General features: G+C 37.5%; 3 protein-coding genes across 5 annotated transcripts; 1 reads left to right on the plus strand and 2 right to left on the minus strand.

The window, feature by feature from the left end:
• Positions 1 to 424: 424 nt before the first annotated feature.
• On the plus strand, positions 425 to 3,845 carry Culd (CUB and LDLa domain; the record flags this gene model as incomplete). The annotated part of the gene is made up of 8 exons (XM_069041051.1): positions 425 to 678; positions 1,637 to 1,872; positions 1,921 to 2,123; positions 2,171 to 2,525; positions 2,576 to 3,016; positions 3,066 to 3,294; positions 3,342 to 3,526; positions 3,574 to 3,845. Coding segments are annotated over 8 exons (2,175 nt in total), but the record flags the coding sequence as incomplete, so codon positions are not given.
• Positions 3,813 to 8,798, minus strand: LOC138125315 (uncharacterized). 3 transcript variants are annotated; one of them, XR_011157410.1, is made up of 5 exons: positions 8,575 to 8,798; positions 8,215 to 8,518; positions 6,168 to 8,164; positions 5,823 to 6,052; positions 5,634 to 5,773 (listed from the first exon to the last, which is right to left on the minus strand). XR_011157410.1 is itself a non-coding variant. In XM_069040562.1 (4 exons), exons 2-4 carry the CDS (start codon positions 5,965 to 5,967, stop codon positions 3,986 to 3,988), a joined length of 1,881 nt encoding a protein of 626 aa, XP_068896663.1. In that variant the 5' UTR covers positions 5,968 to 6,052; positions 6,168 to 6,680; the 3' UTR covers positions 3,813 to 3,985. The 3 variants fall into 3 exon arrangements, 1 of the variants encoding a protein (XP_068896663.1); XM_069040562.1 differs by lacking the exons at positions 8,215 to 8,518; positions 8,575 to 8,798 and adding an exon at positions 3,813 to 5,468 and having other exon boundaries at positions 5,521 to 5,773; positions 6,168 to 6,680; XR_011157409.1 differs by having other exon boundaries at positions 5,823 to 8,164.
• A 7,083-nt stretch (positions 8,799 to 15,881) lies between these two features.
• LOC138125318 (uncharacterized) lies at positions 15,882 to 17,912 on the minus strand. The gene is made up of 3 exons (XM_069040565.1): positions 17,742 to 17,912; positions 17,436 to 17,694; positions 15,882 to 17,388 (listed from the first exon to the last, which is right to left on the minus strand). Exons 1-3 carry the CDS (start codon positions 17,812 to 17,814, stop codon positions 15,924 to 15,926), a joined length of 1,797 nt encoding a protein of 598 aa, XP_068896666.1. The 5' UTR covers positions 17,815 to 17,912; the 3' UTR covers positions 15,882 to 15,923.
• Between the last annotated feature and the right edge of the window lie 68 nt (positions 17,913 to 17,980).

The raw sequence follows: 17,980 nt of genomic DNA on the forward strand, positions 1-17,980 counted from the left end.
TAAATTTCGTTCATTTCAATGAATTAAGTGACAAGAACATGAAAAATTCTTGGCAATCATCATCATTGACGTTTAGGTGGTCAACGTAGTAAAAAACTTGTACCTAACTTCAATTAACCATATATTTGTAATCATTTAAAATTAATCTAAACGTATAAATAAAATTCTCTCTCTTAAAAAATGATTTGCTTATTTTCTTCTCCTTGAGACATTTTTCTCTTTCTTACATCTCCTCAAATAATTCCCAGTACGTCACTGCATTGGTGTCGATTTTACATGCAGCTTACACCAATCCCATTATTTCTTGTAAGGCTTCTCCAGCAGACAAGTTTTCAGTTGTTAACCAAATATCATTACCATGAATGTCTTTTTAGGTAAACTCCCCCAGTAACCCGCTATTGTGTAGAATTAATTCGTAGCGTAAAATCCAGGAATCACCTTTATTTCATTACTTTGCCCTTCTAACACACGAAGCGAAGATAACAAATTCTTGGACGATATCTGCGGACACATCAATGGACAACGCATATACCTGGAGTATGGAGAAACCGGAACACTGGAAGCCAAATATGAGAACAACATTTTTGACAGATTCGTCAGGAGCAGGTCCGGTGCCCAGAAACGCTGTACAGTGGAATTTATCTCTTGCCCCTCATGTATTATCAAAATCAAATTCACGTAAGTACAAAGTATTATCAAGTACGGTACGATCAATTAAAAAATAAATCGAGTCGGCGTGTTACCTATGGCAACCCATGCTATAGCATACGCTCCACAGCAAACTCGATTTATTTTTTAAATGATCGCTCGGTACTTGTTTAAATAGGTTGTACAATCAAAAACTATGATAAAAAATTGTTAAATCAAATCAGCTGGGATAGAAAAATTGATATCTAATAAATAATTATAAAGTAAAAAAGTATTTCAATAATGATTTTTGATAATGATCTATTTTGCCAAAATAAAAAATATTACATCAAAAATCCAACATGTATTTTGGAAAGTTGCTCTACAGGGTGATTTTGAAAGTTGTGCAGATATTTTAATCACGAGCTACTGGCTTCATGTAGAACTCGGAAAAATATTTAAAAAATTCTATGTCAAAAAATAAAATGGCATTTATTTTTTGAGCTACAATTTTTTTTAAATGCTTTTGGTTTTCTACGTTGTCCTACAACCTCGTAGGTAAAATTTCGGCACATTTTAAAAATACACTCTTGTATATCATGTTTTATAAAATGTATGCCAATGCGAAGTAACCTATAGGAAATGTGCTTTAAAACAAGGAAACCGCATTTTTTGACATAGAATTTTTTAAATATTTTTTCCGAGTTCTACATAAAGCCAGTAGCTCGTGATTAAAATTTCTGCACAACTTTCAAAAACACCCTGTATAATGCTAGAAAAAATGTGTCATAAAAAAAATTAATTGGCGTTACTGGCTCAAAATTATTCGTCCCTAAGATGTATAAAATAAATTTGAATCAAACTGCTTTACTGCATAATGCGGCGTACCACAGAGCTCAAACTTCCAACCACTGCGGTTTCCTGTTGCATCAACGATAATAATGCAATTAATAATTTTTGAATGTTATATGTCGATAACTTGCAGATATTTAAGATAATTTAATTTAAGGTTTTTGAATTTGTCCCGAAACTGCGAGCGATCTAGCGTTTTCGACACTTGCGGTTGCGACTACGTTTGGATCTACCAACCGACTTTTGAACAGTCATCTGAACAGTTTTGTGGTCGCTTCCTTCACAACAACATCTCACAACTGGAATACAACAGCCAAACCCGGAAAGTAGTTGTCGCGTTCCTGTATAACAAGCATTACGAACACGCTTTCACCTTAGACTACTACACAGACCGTAAGCCCCTTTGAATCAACCAACTAAATCGAGAACTTTCAATTTCAGGCAACAAGATCCACTTGACCGGCTTCCCAAAATTTGGCAACGCGAATAACGCCAGCCAAACCCTCTCCACTCCTTTTTTCCCCAACTTGTACCCTTCGGACTTGACCATGGAGCACGTGGTCACTTGCGAGTCCACCAACGAAACCTGCAGGATCACTCTGGTGTTTACGGATTTTCTGGTGGCAGCTGCGTCGATAATAGACGTCGGTGTTTACAGTCGGTGTTAGTTTTTCCTCAGGTTTAATTGTAGGTCTTCGACTGGAACGGTGAGAGAATTTACGTAACTACCGGAGATCTATTTCGTCCGGCGGTAATTACGAGTTCTGGTTCTGCATTGATGATCAGATTTTATGCAAATGGAGCCACAAACCTTGGATTCAAAGCTTATTACTCGTTCTTACTGGGGCAGGCCAGTGATGTGCAACGGGCACCAGATATAGACTGCGGAGGTCACGTGAATAATTTAGGCGGCGCCATTACTATGATGGACATGGTCCAAGAAGGCATGAAGTCGTTTGACTGCATTTGGCTAATCAAACCACCGGAAACGTATCTGCATATGAAGACGCATTTGTACGTCAAAGTGGTCAAGTTCGCCGGATTTGGTAACTATTAACAACTAATCAGTTCTGAGAAAAAAATTATGTATTGCCAGCTGGACGCACCGAATTAACTATACGCCAAGGCCTAACCTCTAATGGGCCACTAGTCGAAAATCTAAAACTCTCCATGACCCACTTCTACTTGTCCAAAGAACGCGAACACATCGTTCCGATCTCGCAAGGATTCTACATTCGCCTCAAGGGACTATTTCTTCCTGAATCCCGTTTGGCTCTGGTCTACGCTGCTTTCAACTACAAAGACTGTTTGGCAGGCTCCGATTTGCTTTGTCACAACAAGAGATGCATTTCTTCGCTGTTAAAGTGCGACGGTTTTGACCATTGCGGCGACAACAGCGACGAGTACACAATCACTTGTTCAAAAGATCCACGTGATCGGCGCCAGTGGTCCAAAACACCACATTTCTACTTCCCGAAAGTGGAAGGCTTGTCTGAACTGACAACCACAACTTTGGCGTTTCTGCTGACCAGTTTTGGTACGAAAGGATCTGCTGATTGTCTCAAACACTTAAAATTGTGTTGCAGGTTTAATTGGGTTCATATTTGCGATGATCGTACTGTTGTACAAGATTAACATAAAGACGCGCCAAGAGAGGCAAATACAAGATCACATAGAAACCATAAATGCTATTATAGAAGAAGGCGTGGGTGATGTCGAGGAAGAAATTATCATTCCGGATGACCCTCCTGATTATGAGGCACCACCGGATTATAGTGACGTTGTCAAAATGTCTTCCAAAACAAAGGGAAAACGGTAGTTCAGTGTTCTGTTGTGGTCAATTTGAATTTTTGTTTTTGAAGGTGTTCCAGATGTAATACTTTGCGGCATTCGTGTAATGGCACTACAGGTGGAAAGTATGTGGAAACAAATGGTGTTCAAGGTACCAGTAGAAGCTGCCAAACGACTCCCACAAGAATTCCTGACTCACCCCCACCAGCTTATAACGAAGGAAGTGTTAAGTCTTCACCAAGTGACAACCAAGAAGGTAAATCACTACCAAGAAGTAGCCAAAATCAGGACACAACCTTTTAGGTGGTTGTTCGTCAAGCTCAGGCTTTTTGGAAAGTCGCCGCATCAACATTTTTCAAAATCTGCGGTTGTTGTCACCTTCACGAAACTGTATCTGTGGAAATCTTCTTTTCAACCGCCTGATATGCAGAACGCGTAAGACCAAATCTTTTTCAGATCCTGAACTGACTTGTTCTTCCAACGATCACTCAACTATTTACGATACTTCTCAAAGCTTGAATGAATTTCAGTTTAAAAAAAGCTTCACGACAGACGACATGAATTCATTTATTTAGTTAACGATAATTACAACTTTTAGTCCAATAATTGCAACAAACCGACAAGACAACACATAATGTAACATCTGCTAAATCTACACCTGTGCTAAAATATAGATTTCAAAATGAAAAATATTAGTAGTTTGTTCTACTTGTAGCTAAAGGCAGTAGCAAAACTTTTGCAACATTGGTCGATTTGTGCATTTGCTGGTGAGAGCATATCTGTCTGTTCTGCTGATTCCACCTTTAACCTTAAAGACTGGACCGGTCCTTCTCTGTTTGTACATCAGAGTAACTTCAAATTTTGCTGTCGGCTTGGTTTCTATCACTAACAGAATGTACTTGGTGTCTTTGACATTTTTAGAGACACTCGCAGCTACAATTTTCTTAAGAGAAAATCTAGCGCAGATGTGATCTCCCCGACTTATCCGAATAGTATTATGGATTTGATCGAGCACATACAGCGCTGCTTTTTGAACAATTTGGGCGTTTTGATTGATCGGATTGAAATCTGTGCAAGAGCACCAATGCTGGTCGATACCAACATCCTCACAAGACCTGTCAGCTTCGATTTCACTAAACAAAGACTTACATTTTGGACACGCAAGACTTGGAGTCGTATTATAATTGCGTCCCGACAGCACCAGCAAGTGTTGCAAGGTCATGTAAAGATCGTAGGGAGTTGTCAGTTTGTGCACGTTGTTCTTGAGGTGCATGTACTCTCGAGGGAATTTGCGAATAAATCCCCGGGGCACCCAAAGATAGATAAATGGTAGTCTATCCTCCAACCACCCCATGAACGAATCTTGAAACGGTCCAAATCTGAGCCCGTGGTCGCTCAAAAAAATCACAAAACTCTTCTCCAGAACTCCGGCGTTGGTGATATCCTGGAGGAACTGTTTGATCTTGTCGTCCATTCTCGACGGTCCGTTGAGGTCGTTATGGCTGAACGAGTTCATCCAGAACAGACCGAAACTGGGGTTGTCTATAAACGTGGTGGCGAAATCCTTGGCCAGGTTCAGTACCCTTTCGCCAGAAGTCTCTGGACCCGTGCAGTACATCAAGCCGTCGTACTTGACGGTCTCTAGTGTCGCCGATGCCAAGAAGTACGGTCTGAAGTAGTAATCTGTGGGACTTTCTTTGAATCCTTCCTTGTGCAAATTAAAAGTACTCATCCAACTCTCGTCTTCTGCGTAAGCTGTAGCGTACCCCAGACGCCGAAAGTCGTACCAGAGGAGGGGACACTTGTCAAGTCCGCCCACGGTTTTCGGTTTGCACTTTGTAAACGCATCCGGTTCGTTGTACCCTGTCAGAAATGCCATCACATTGGGGTAGGTGTTGTCGGCGACTTTGTTGTAACCCTTCAAGGATATCCAATCGTGGTCCACGAGGAATTTGTGCGAGTTGGGAAGACTTCTTATGAAATTCAGTCTCGACACGCTGTCAATCCCCATTAACAGCACACTGAAGACGCTCTCTTTGTTCCCCATCAGTTTTAGTTTTGCTTTTACGTTGTTCTTGATCGTTATTGGTGCGTGCAAGTTTTCGTAAATTAGAAGCCTATTGTCATCTGTACAAACGACTTTCACAAAATCATTCGTTATTGTTACATTTTCTTCAAACGGAGCACATCTCGACAATCTGAAACCATGACTGATTTGTTGAAATTGGTCGGCATTGGTACTTTTCCTACTCGAACTCGTTTGGCAAGTTTGATCTTGTAATATTAGCGTAACAGCACGAGATTTTCTCGGATGAGTACCATTGCATGGCTTCAGTGTTCACATGAAGAGTGGCGACGTTGGAATTTGTCGTGGTGTGGGTTAGCAGTGCCAGTTGCGTACAAGGTTGGTAATTTTTTCTCTGGTAAAATTGTTTGACGCGATCATCGAAAGGATCGAGATTCAAAATTTTGCATTTTAAACTGTCCACTAAATAATTTGCCTCTGGAAGAGACTGTAAGTGATAAACTGTAGACTTTCGAAGGAGACTCACTTTTATCCAAGGGGTCATTTTCGATTTTAAGAAGACTGGAATATATTACGCTCATGGAGTCGTTTGCGTAAAACAACACCAGCACCGACACACACAATACAAATACGAGTGCAAGTACGTTTCTTTGAATGTTAAATGTCATCATAATCAACAACAAAATAGTATTGGGCGGATCAGATTTCAATGTAACTTGAACCCGCAGTAAATTCTTGTAGGAGTCGGGGAGAACACTGCAAAAAATTAGCAACAGACAGGAAACTAAGAGCTATAAGCAACACGTGTCACGTGTGAAAAAGAAAAAATCGACAGGACACATGGTGCAACAGACTTGTAACAAATACTTACAGGAAGCGATGCCACTTTACTCCACCATGCGGACACTAACTGTCATTTTATTGTTTTGCAAAGACATGTACTTCACTACGTCACATATAAATGGCTTGTTACCATAGTAATAAGTTTTATCGCAACCAGCTACTTTAGCTAGAGTGCTGTTTCGTGAGGGATCAAGAAAAGAAAATACAACAAACGAAGGAAGAAATGATACGTGAATGAAAATTAATTATATATGTAACTATAAAACAACAAATGTTATCAGCTGCAAAAAAAGATAGGTACATTGTACATTTGCATTATGAAAACATGTTCTGAAGTTAAAAAAAAATATTTTAATATACTAGAATATCAGCAAGATAACGCTAAATAGTCCAATAAACAGTGATAATATTTATGAATACTTATCACATCAAAGTCGGCATCAGAAATATTCAGTAATTTATCACCACGTTTGTATTCACATTTACGATTACCATTTCTCTTCATTAAAATTGAAAAAAATTGAAGTACCAACAGTATCACGTCACCCTTTGCAATAGCAGTACTTCTTTAACAAAACATTATCAACATTGATACATCTGTTGTGTGGTCCAGATAGTCTGCTACTGCTCCCCTTCATTTCAAAAGTTTGGTTAGTACCGGGTCTGTACCGAAGCGTGGCTTCAAAAATTACTTTCGGTTTGGTTTCAAGTACCAAAACCAAGTATTTGTCATCTTCGTGATCGATTCGAGTAGCAAAAGCCCGGACAATCTTCCGGAGAGAAAATCTTTCGCACTTCAAGTCTTTATCTTGAGAACGTACCAGCGCATTGATCTGATCGACGATAAAAACAGCCGCTTGTCTTGGAAACTTGACGTCTAGTCGAGCCCGTTCGAAATTGTGACAAACGCACCAGTGTTCGTTGATGGCTATGTCTTCGCAGGTCCTTCCAGGATCGATGTCGGTGAAGAGAGGCTGACAGTTGGGACAGCCTTTGGCTGGTTTTATTTCATGTTGAAACCCTGACATTATGAGTAAATGTTGCAGAGTCATGTAGAGGTCATACGGATTTGTCAGTTTGTTCATGTTTCTGTAAAGGTTGTCGTGGTCAGTAGGAAATGCCAGTCTTAACCGCCCAGGCACTGAAATGTACAGGAAAGGTAGTCTTTCCTCGTACCATCCATGTGGTGTGTCTCTAAACTTCCCAAATCGGACTCCGTGGTCGCTCAAAAAGACCACAACAGTCGTCTTTAACACTCCCGTGCTGGCGATGAATTCAAAAAATTGTTTGAGTTTCTTGTCCATTCGTGAAGGCGTACTGATGTCGCTTTGGCTAAAACTGTTCATCCAGAAGTACCCAAAACTTGGCCTTTTTTTGAAAGTGGTAACGAAATCTCGAACCACGTTCAAAACTCTTTCAGTTGAAGTCTCTGGGCCTGAACAGTACAATACTCCTGATTTTTTCTTGGTTTGCAGTGTTTCCGAGGCGAGGAAGTACGGCCTGAAGTAGTAATCTGTTGGTCGATGGGTAAAACCCTTTTTTTCTAAATTGAACGGACTGTAATTGGTGTTGTCTTCACCGTACGCTGTGACATATCCGTATTTTTTGAACTCGTTCCAAATAAAAGGACAACGGTGGAAGGTGTCGCTTTGGAAGGGATTACAATCGCTGTGAGGTTCATATATCTGAGTTTCGTTGAGCCCAGTTATGGCAGCCATACGGTTTGGGAAAGCCTCGTCGGCAATCTTGTTGTAACCCTTTGCAGACATCCACCCGTTCATCAAAAGATACAAATGCGTCTTTTGAAGACTTCTGATGAAGTTCAGTCTCGACACGCTGTGCATTCCCAAAACCAACACGCTGAACGCCAGCTCCTCCTTCCTCTCTTTGTTTTTTGACTTTTTTCTCACAATGATCGCGGAGTGAGTGTTTTGGTAAATGGTTTTCTTGAAATTTCGGCATCTCACTCTCACAAAGTCTTGCTCCAAGATCACACTTTGTTGAAATTGATTACAAACAGACAAACTGAAAATTTCTTTTGTACAGGTTTTGATTGCATGAGAAATACCAGATACCTGTAATAACTGTCAGGACTTTGCGTATAGTTGCGTCTCTCGATGTTGGAGTAACAACACCGTATTCCAAATTTTGAATAAAGTGGAGCTACTTCATTGTTTATGTAAAGAGTGGGATTATTATTTGTTTTGGAAACGTAAGTCAATGGTTCTAGTCTGCTGCAAGGGGCGTATTTGAGGTTGCTGTGGTATACAGCAGATGGAAAGCCATAGGGCCCTACTTTAGGAATCTGACATTTCCATTCTTTATCTGCATCAAGGTCAGTAAAGCCCTTTTCCGAAAAATGTGGTTTGTCTGGGATGTCTACCATTGAAAGCATATTTATTAGCAACTGTATAATTTTTTTCATTTTGACTTACAGTTTAAAGACTCTCTTTCTGCTATATCGGTTAGGTGAAACAGGATTAAACTTAAGCAACATATTAGTGTAAGTAGAACAACAAACATTCTTTTGTAAGAACATAGAAATTTGTATCGACTTTCGTTCTGCATTTTCTAAAAACTTGATCCTAGACATTCAGTGCAACGTAACGAGGAAGTCAAGTGACAAATTCGTAAAGTGATGATGACTTGAAACGAAGTTACTTACTTGTGGTATGTAAAAGCAATAATATGTGTCACGGATGTCACAAGTCTAGCACAGCACTCTTATAAAGTTGGTGAGTTTCTTATCGACAGTTATTAAACGTTACGTGTTATCTGAATTTCTATGGTAGTAAAATTTGATTAATGTTTTTAATAAACAATAAATCCGTTGTTGTGAAAATTACCTTTTGTTATTATTACTTCCTGCACAAGTGGCAATATTTCGTTTGTCTGAACATTGCTGTGTCAAAATATAAAATGCATTCACGTTCACGTTGTTTTGACATAATGTGAGGCCATGGAAATTTTGCATTTAATTTGGTAGTAAAGCTGTCTGTTGAATTACGTCATGTTTTTCTAAGTTTTGAGGTTATAACTAGCGTCAATGTCTAGTCTCTAGTGCATTGTTGTCAATAGAAAAATACTCAGACGTCGCAGGAAATTCAGCAACATGTTATGTTCATTTTGATCGGTCCGTATGTCATAGTGACGGAAATCAAACAGTGTGTCCAACGTTAAAAAAATAAATCATGGTCTCCCATTATGCCAAATCAACGTGAGCGTTGTTTATTCTTTATATAAAAAATACTTCCGATTTCAAATCTCACAGAAAATCTTATTTGACCTTTATAATATTCGACATTTGACACATTTTAACAGATTTTCCCCAAAACACGACTTACACCACACAATTTTGTAAAATTTACACTAGAAAGTATGAAATGGGGTAACAACATGGATATAACAACGGTAACATAAAAGAAAAGGACCTGTCACCTGTTTCATGTAACATCTGTCAATTTTTGACAGCTAAAAATGCTTCTCCAAATTGCGCTATATGAGCTGAAAAATGATGTAGGTACTAATCGTTGGAGGGGCGTCGCTGATATAGTGAAGCAATCAGTAGGTCAATTCCAACAAATACAGTTATTAAAAAGTAAAGCCAGTAGCGTCTGTTTATGAATTTAAATGTTCCTCATTTATTCATTCATTCTCTCGTTAAATAAGTATAAACTCGTGATGTGATTATTAATCCATGATATGACTCGTAAAACCGGAGCAGCACAATCAACTAGTCCTATCCTCGTTGAAACTACTGCTTAGTTCCACTCGTATAGATATCATCATACCACTTGTTACATTATGGTTGACAATATAATACTTTCATTGAATTGTTAACATTTTCTCATGTCTTGAAAATTCTTGACCTCCACTTAAAAACATTGACTTCATGATGCTGCTCTAAATGATATTTTATTATTCGGAGTTGACTTCACATCAATGAATTTCTCTTTACGAAACTCATTTAAATTCACTTCAGACATACAACTGTTTAACACTGCGAACTCGGACGTGGTTCGAAGGTCAGATCAGGTCAGGTCAGATTGTCTAGCTCTGATATTCGTATACCACGATGACATTTATTTTCTTAAATTTTAGCAATAGGTATTGCATAAACGACTGCCAAAAAACACGAATGCAAGAAAGTGTGGTTAGGATGTTATTTGTTGACGTTTCACGTGACATGAGTGCAGCTGTGGTTTAAATTACAACGAAATGCTTTGCAAAAATTTGATGAAAAATCTAAATTAACGTCAAGAATAAGTTATAACGGTTGCAGTTTTTACCTAATAAGTGTTTTAATTAAACATTAAGTAGGTATATCAAATTTTTAGCAACTGAGATTAACTTAATCAAAGTCTTCAAAATGACGTAGCTTTAGATGGCACAATTAGATAAGCATCTCAATCGGAGAAGACATGCTTCATCTACAAGGCTGACTGGATTACAAATTTTCTTGATCACGCAATATACAGTCTGATTTTGAAGGTTGTGCAGATATTTTAACCTGAGATAGTAGGTACGTGTTAAAAAAAACAAAACAATCCAACTTGCCTTATACAAATGTTAATGGTTTATAAGAGAATCAAAGAAATCAGTCACTTTGTTTAGGAAATGCTGAAAAATTTCAAATTTGCGGAGCCCTTTTGACGTACGACCAACCTAAAATATCAAGTTTTTCTGTCATTCGAGGATATGTTTCGTTTTTATCGTTAAAGTTAGGTATTTGAGTTTCATCAGGAATTTTTGTTAAAATTTGTGAAATGATGATAATACACAATAAAGTGATAATGAGCCCGGCGAAATTGAAAATGCAACCCACAATACATTTGCAACGCTAACGTCGATATTTTAAATATCGTATTTTTTTTTTTAATGAAATTATGAATCCATGATAGCTTTGCTTTCAAACATTTTATTTATCGCAACTGACCTTTACGAAAAGATTAAAATACGACAGTTAAAATGAGAAAAGATACATGATGCTGATTTAAGGCGAATGTAATAAAAAGGCCTCTGCCGTTGCGCATTTATGCAAACAATAAACAAAATGCCTAAAACTCTTTGTTTGTTCACAATTTCATTTAACCAAGCGAATATGACATTTATGCTAAATTTAGGAAACTGCGCAGTTCGTTTTTTAAATCAAAAAACAAATATCCACGTTAGCGTTGCAAATGTATTGTGGGTTGCATTTTCAATTCCGTCGGGTTCATAATCACTCGTGAAATGTTCTGTATAATTAGTCCCTGCTTATTCAGAAAACAACAAAGTAAAAAGACTAAATGAAACATCAAAGAAGTTACTCGAAATGCATGCCATCGTTTGCTTCACGTGTCCAAGAAAACCGAACTCGATTCAGAATGCCTCTCCTGAGCGGCGTTTTGAACGTGAGAATACCATATATTTCGTCGAATTGGTAGAGGAATTTCCTCGACTAATTCGGGCAAAACTTCGCTTCAAAGTTGATGATAACCATCTACATACATTCAAACCGGGAGGTAAAACACAGGGACCTGCGAGGTGATTTTCAACAATCTCAACCCACATGTTTATTAAAATGACTGCTGGAAGTGACGCTCTTGGATTTCGTGAGGAATGTCTTCTTCTACAAGTAAAATGCAATCTTCTCGTTGGCAGCCAAGATCATGCTTATTCATCCGGAAACGCCCGAAATCGCGAAAATACTGCACAACGTTTATAAAGGTTCGTGCATTGGGAAGTATCCTTTGAGGCAACTTTTCACCGTAGATTTGCCATGCTAGCTTTAAATGTCCACGGGCTGCGCCATAGATCAAAATTCATAACGCGGTTCTCTAGGTTGATGAAAGACATTTATGATTTAAATTGAGGTTAAGATTGATGTTCTTGTCAAAGTGACTTAATTTGGAAGTCTATTATGACTTTTTTTACCCATTTTTTCATAAAATTTAGTGGCTCCCAAACTTTTTTTGAAAAACTTTTACCCCTTTTTTCTCGAAAAATATCAACATCTGTATAAGGCATTAGTGGCTCAATCGTTACCTTTTGTGGGGTTCGATCACATGTTAAAATATCTGCACAACCTTCAAAGTCACCCTGTATGTAATGTATACAGGGTGTTTTCGAAGTTGAGGCGTTCCTTTTAACATGTGATAGTATGCGTTGTTCTAAAGAGTTTTAGCTAAAATCACCTTAGTAAAATGTGTACCGCAATGAAGATACAGTAAGTACATATGTATATTTTTTTGAAATGTTTGAAACCAGTCCTACTCAAATTTGCGCTTATTTGTTAGAAATTAGAATTAACAAAAAAAATCAAATGAGCATGGACGTTAATAAAAAATACTGTCAGAGTTGTCATCTAATAATTAGTCGAAATGGGTTAACTCATCATTACGAAAATAACGAGCTCACAGATATGTTGCTAATGTATGGGCAATGTTATCAGAATGCAGCCGCGGCGTCCAGACTCTAGAGAGTACGCGGAGCGATTTCCGGAAAGACATCATCCTGGGCCCCGTCAGTTATTAATCTAGTACGGCGGAGAAATAGACAGGACCGGACTTAAAATTTTATAAAACAATAAAAATATACAATCAGTTACAGTGGTTTACACGGTTTATATACCTTAGCTGCAAATTGCAATGTCTTATAGATTTTGGGGCACTGAGTTCAGAAAAAATATTCAAAACATTCTATCACGTCATGTTAAACAACTATTTAATAATTAATATTAATAATACAAGAGTAATTCCTAGATCAACAAAATAAAAAATGACCTATTTTACTTTGTTTCTTATAATTTCCTGCATCAGTTTCCCTTATAACAGACCAACAGTAATCCCCTAACATACTTTCATCACAAAAGCCTTTTTGCCAATCTTGAAAAATTTTCAGATCCTAATGAAACCGCTCGTCCTGCTCGTCGCTCGTGTTACCTAAGTTTTCAGGAAAAAAGTCCAAATGCGAGTGAAGGAAATGCATTTTAAGAGACATATTTACGCCCATCTGGTGATAATTTTGCAATAATTTAGCAACAATTCCCCGATATTTGTCATCTTTTTTATTTCCTAAAAATCCTTTGACAACATATACTACGTGACAAAGAAAGGTAAACACCCAGTGCTTATAGTTTTATTTCAATAAATTTTAGCGGGCAAATGTGTTTTGGCTCAGGTCAGGTCAGGTCAAATGATTAATAAAGAAATGATTAAATTTGCAGCCGTATCTATGTAGTATTCTGCCTTTTGTCTTGCTGGTTCGGTTATGGCAAGTGTAAGGAAATTTTCTCTACATTGAAATTTTTGATTTTTGAATTTCAGAAAACTTGTTGAAAAGTGTTTTTGTAAGGCGAGAAAAGCCGCGAGTGCGTAGACTTGGTCACATTCCTCAGCTTAATGACTTTGAAAGAGGGCGGATTGTAGGCTGTTATGTTATGAGAAGCAGGTTTGTCAGTTAAAGAAATTGCCAGAAGAACTGGCAGATCTGTACGCACCATTTTAAGATGTTATCAGGCTTGGACTCAAGAAGGCCGTGAACACAGGACTAGGGGCACCGGACGTCGTAGGATGACAACAGAGCTTGATTCTCCAAAATTGATCAATAAAGAGGTGTTTACCTTTCTTTGTCACTTAGTATATTTAAAGGATCCAAATTGAAGAAATACTTTTTCTTCAGACATCCATCGTATTAGAGTTATCCTGCATAGATCCTGCAGCTTTCACAAAAAACATGTGGCACCCATTTCTTCTCTTAATTTGTTATTGTAAACCCAAAATAATGCAGATACTCGTATGCTGTTTTCAGTGCTTCTGATATAGGTCTTTCTTTTTTTGCAAATACAGGGTGTTTTCGAAGTTGAGGGGTTCCTCGTAACACGAGATACTATACATTATTCTTAAGAATTTTAGCCTAAATCCTCTTAGTAAAATGTTTGTATTAACGGAGATAATTGATTGTATATTTTTATTGTTTTCTAAAATTTTAAGTCCGGTCCTGTCTATTTCTCCGCTGTACTAGATTATAATAACTGACGTGGCCCAGTTTGGTGTTTTTCTGAAAATCACTCTGCGTACTCTCTGGATACCGCAACTGCATTTTGATAACATTGCCCATACATTAGCAACATCTCTGTGAGGTCATTATTTTCGTAATGATAAAGCCATTCCGACTAATTAGATGACAACTCTGACAGTATTTTTGATTAACGGCCATGCTGATTTGATTTTTTTTTGTCAATTCTAATTTCTAACAAATCAGCACAAATTTGAACAGGACCGGTTTCAAAAATTTCAAAAAAATTAACTTATTGTATCTTCATTGTCGTACACATTTTACTAAGGTGACTTTGGCTAAAACTCTTTAGAACAACGCATACTATCACATGTTAAAAGGAACACCTCAACTTCGAAAACACCCTGTATAAACCGCCCTACACGATTTACTATTAGACATTTTGTACAATTTAGTATACTTTCTGATACCAGATGTCTTAAAACAATGAACTTTAAATCGCAGGCATCCTTGCAGAGAAGCAAAAAAATTATGTGTTTCTTAGCAAAAAACTGTGAAGTGATAAAAACATTTCGACCATCATTTGTGTTTTATAGAAGGCAACTAAACATAAAAATAACGCTATACCTATACCTATACCTGTATAAAGAAATTAATTATTTGTAAAGTAGTGTTATCTCCGTTAATACAAACATTTACTAAGAAAATTCAGGCTAAAATTCTTAAGAATAATGTATAATACCACATGTTACAAGAAACGCTTCAACTTCGAAAACAGCCTGTATAAGAATAATTTCCTTATTGAGTCAAGCCAATGTTTAACAAAACAAACCTTAATTCTTATTATTACGCAAAAATCTTGTTTTGCAAAGATAGCAGTGTTATTATTTATTAAATAAACATGATTAATACAAAACCACGTTTACATATAAAAATAATTTTTTGTTCGCACTGTCAGAATTTGAGAAATTTCTCCTACGTGAACGGATTTTGATAAATGTCACCACTTGTCAAAACGAAACGTCAAGCTAATTTTAAAGATTTTAAGCGATTTGGAGTCTTTAGGGAGCTCGTCGAACAAAAAAACGTTGTATTCAACTCGTTCGTGTGTAAATTGGGCTTTTTTGGCACTCGTGGGCCTTTAAACTGGCCGACTCGTGCCAAAAAACCCCAATTTACACAAGAACTCGTCAAATAAACTACTATTGCATGAAATCATCTTGGCATTAATACCCAAAGAGAAATATTTTGGATTCAGTTATTGCAAATTCTAACTGACTCTTCATACAACAAAATCCTCTAGAAATGAAAAACAACATTATCTGAATTTTTATGATAACATATTTATTTATAGCACTTAAATACCGTATCCTCCCAAAATACTAAAAAACCCTTTTTTGACATTTCACCTACTTATGCAACACGTGGGCACTTTCCGTAACGAATGTTGTCTTTAATAAATAATGAGATCAAATCACTCACCTCGAAATGTCGATCTGGTTCTTTTCACTTGTTGGTAATTAATACTGAATGTACTTGTCTGATAAATGTTAACGTGTTACTTTATCAATAGTTCTGTTGTCTTGTGTAAAAGAACTGACACCACATTAAACTTTTTCTCAATACATTTTTAAATGATGTAACCACAGCACGTACCATTCAGTGATTGCTATTTGTAATTAAACAACCACAACTAATTACTTGTGCACGATTAAAACATTTCAAGATAATAAACGCAATAGTATACGATTTCATTAATGTATTCAACTACGTAACGAACACTGCATTACAACTTCTCTTGAGACCTCGTAATACAGTAGTGCATATTGTTAGACCTAATTGCATAGAAAGTAGAATTAACATTAACAAATTGCTTGAATTTGACCGTTGTTAGAAATACGTTTTGTGATGTAGTTTTGAAAACAACAAAAAGATGTTTCATTTTGTTATTGCTGGATTCTGAAATACTAGCGGACAAAATCTCCTCCAAAGAATAATCTACACAATGACTTCCTGAAAATTTAGTATGTATCACATTTTTTATTCTAGTTAGTGCCAACTCAGTCGCATTTCTTGCCAACACTTCCTTGCTATCAATTGTATGAAAATGTCCCATACAAGTACACCACTGGAAAGGTATCCCCGCGTCTTTACACGACCTCCTTGTTGGAATTTTCTGGAACAAAGACACACATTTTGGACAGGAAGAGCTTCGGGTCACGTTATAAGGAAGACCCGACAACGTCAAAACGTGCTGCAATGTCATGTACAAATCGTAAGTACTGGTCAGCTTATTCGAATTGTCTTTGAGATTCTTGTACTGTCTGTTAAATTTCATCCGGAAGTGCTTCGGGACCGAGATCATGTTCACTGGCATCCTCTCTTCAAACCACCCACTTTGAGTAGTTCTGATACTGCCGTACCTCACCCCGTGGTCGCTCAAGAAGATCACAATACTGTCATTCAACACCCCAGCGTTTCGTATGTCAAGGAAAAACTGCTTCACTTTTGTGTCCATACCGTAAGGTGCGTTGATATCGTTGTGGCTGAAAGTGTTCATCCAGAACATACCAAAACTGGAGTGGTTTTTGAAGGTGATTGCGAAGTCTTTGGCTAGGTTTAGAACGCGTTCGCCTGCGCTTTCTGGACCTGTACAGTATGGCATAGTGAAGGTTTTCACAATTTTCAGTGTTTCTGAAGCTTCCAAGTGTGGTTTGAAGTAGTAGTCTGTCGGTGGTTCCGCGAAACCTTTCTTTTGATAATTGAAGGTACCAATAGGAGTGTCGTCTTCGGCGTAGGCTGTAACGTAACCCAGATTACGGTAGTCGTACCAGATCATGGGGCAATGGTTTAGTCCTTTGACACTACCAGGTTTGCAGATTTGGTACGACTTGCTCAAGTTGAAACCCGTCAAGAATGCCATAGCGTTTGGAAATGTGTTGTCGTCAACTTTAGTGTATCCTTTCATTTCCACAAAGTCATTTTTCAACAGAAAGTCGTAGCTTTGTGGCATCGTCCTTATAAAATTCAGACGAGAAATGCTGTCGACCACTACCAACAACACACTTATCGGTTTGGTACTACCACTTTTCAATTTTTCTTTTAGCGAGTCTTTCACAAGTATTGGGTTGTGCACGTTTTCGTAAACAGTTCTGGACAAGTTTTTCTCTTCATCAAATTCTGTACAATTGACCATTACACTGTCATACTTCAGAAGTACCTTCTCCCGGAAACGTTTACACTTGGTCATGCTGAAAATTAGCTTTAGTCTGAGATGTAACCGGGGTAAAACCTTTACGTGATTCCTTCGTCAGGATACTGCACTGATCCATTGCGACTCACGTAAGAGTAGCAACACTTTATTTCTTTAGGCGAATATTGAGGCAACAGATCTTTTCTTAAGTGTAGCACAGCTGAAGTATTTGTTTTGGTAACATAAGTCAAAAGTTCAGAGGCGTTGCATGATATGTAACCACTAGGTTGCATTATACTCTTCACTTCCTCGTTAAACGCATCTATATTTGGAATTTTGCATTTTGATGTGTTAAGAATGTATTCTGCAAAAAATTTGTAATAAAAACTTGTGACTCAGTTGTTAAGTTACCTCCGGTGCCTCTGCATTGTTGAAAAGCAAGCAATGACAACAGTGCACAAATAACAAATATTTGTCTCATCATGTACTAAACAATAAAAATTTGTTTACTAAATGAGGAGGACTTATTCGAATACTGATTTGTTGAGAAATGATCTCAACTTGTTCTCTTCGACTCGCAGCGAATTTGTTTATATAAATAAATATCGTTTATCGTTTAACAGTTATCATCATTAAAAATATAAATTACA

The sequence above is a fragment of the Tenebrio molitor genome, chromosome 3 (genome assembly GCF_963966145.1).
Source record: "Tenebrio molitor chromosome 3, icTenMoli1.1, whole genome shotgun sequence".
Taxonomy (NCBI): domain Eukaryota; kingdom Metazoa; phylum Arthropoda; class Insecta; order Coleoptera; family Tenebrionidae; genus Tenebrio; species Tenebrio molitor.

Bases quoted from the DNA above. Each gene is read 5' to 3' on its own strand.
- LOC138125315 (XM_069040562.1), bottom strand. From the start codon at position 5,967: ATGATGACATTTAACATTCAAAGAAACGTACTTGCACTCGTATTTGTA. The intron at 5,774-5,822 runs GTGAGTCTCCTT...AGTCTCTTCCAG, and splicing joins AAATGACCCCTTGGATAAAA to AGGCAAATTATTTAGTGGAC. The intron at 5,469-5,520 runs GTAGGAAAAGTA...TCATGGTTTCAG, and splicing joins AACTTGCCAAACGAGTTCGA to ATTGTCGAGATGTGCTCCGT.
- LOC138125318 (XM_069040565.1), bottom strand. From the start codon at position 17,814: ATGATGAGACAAATATTTGTTATTTGTGCACTGTTGTCATTGCTTGCT. The intron at 17,695-17,741 runs GTAACTTAACAA...AATTTTTTGCAG, and splicing joins ACAATGCAGAGGCACCGGAG to AATACATTCTTAACACATCA. The intron at 17,389-17,435 runs GTAAAGGTTTTA...GCTAATTTTCAG, and splicing joins TATCCTGACGAAGGAATCAC to CATGACCAAGTGTAAACGTT.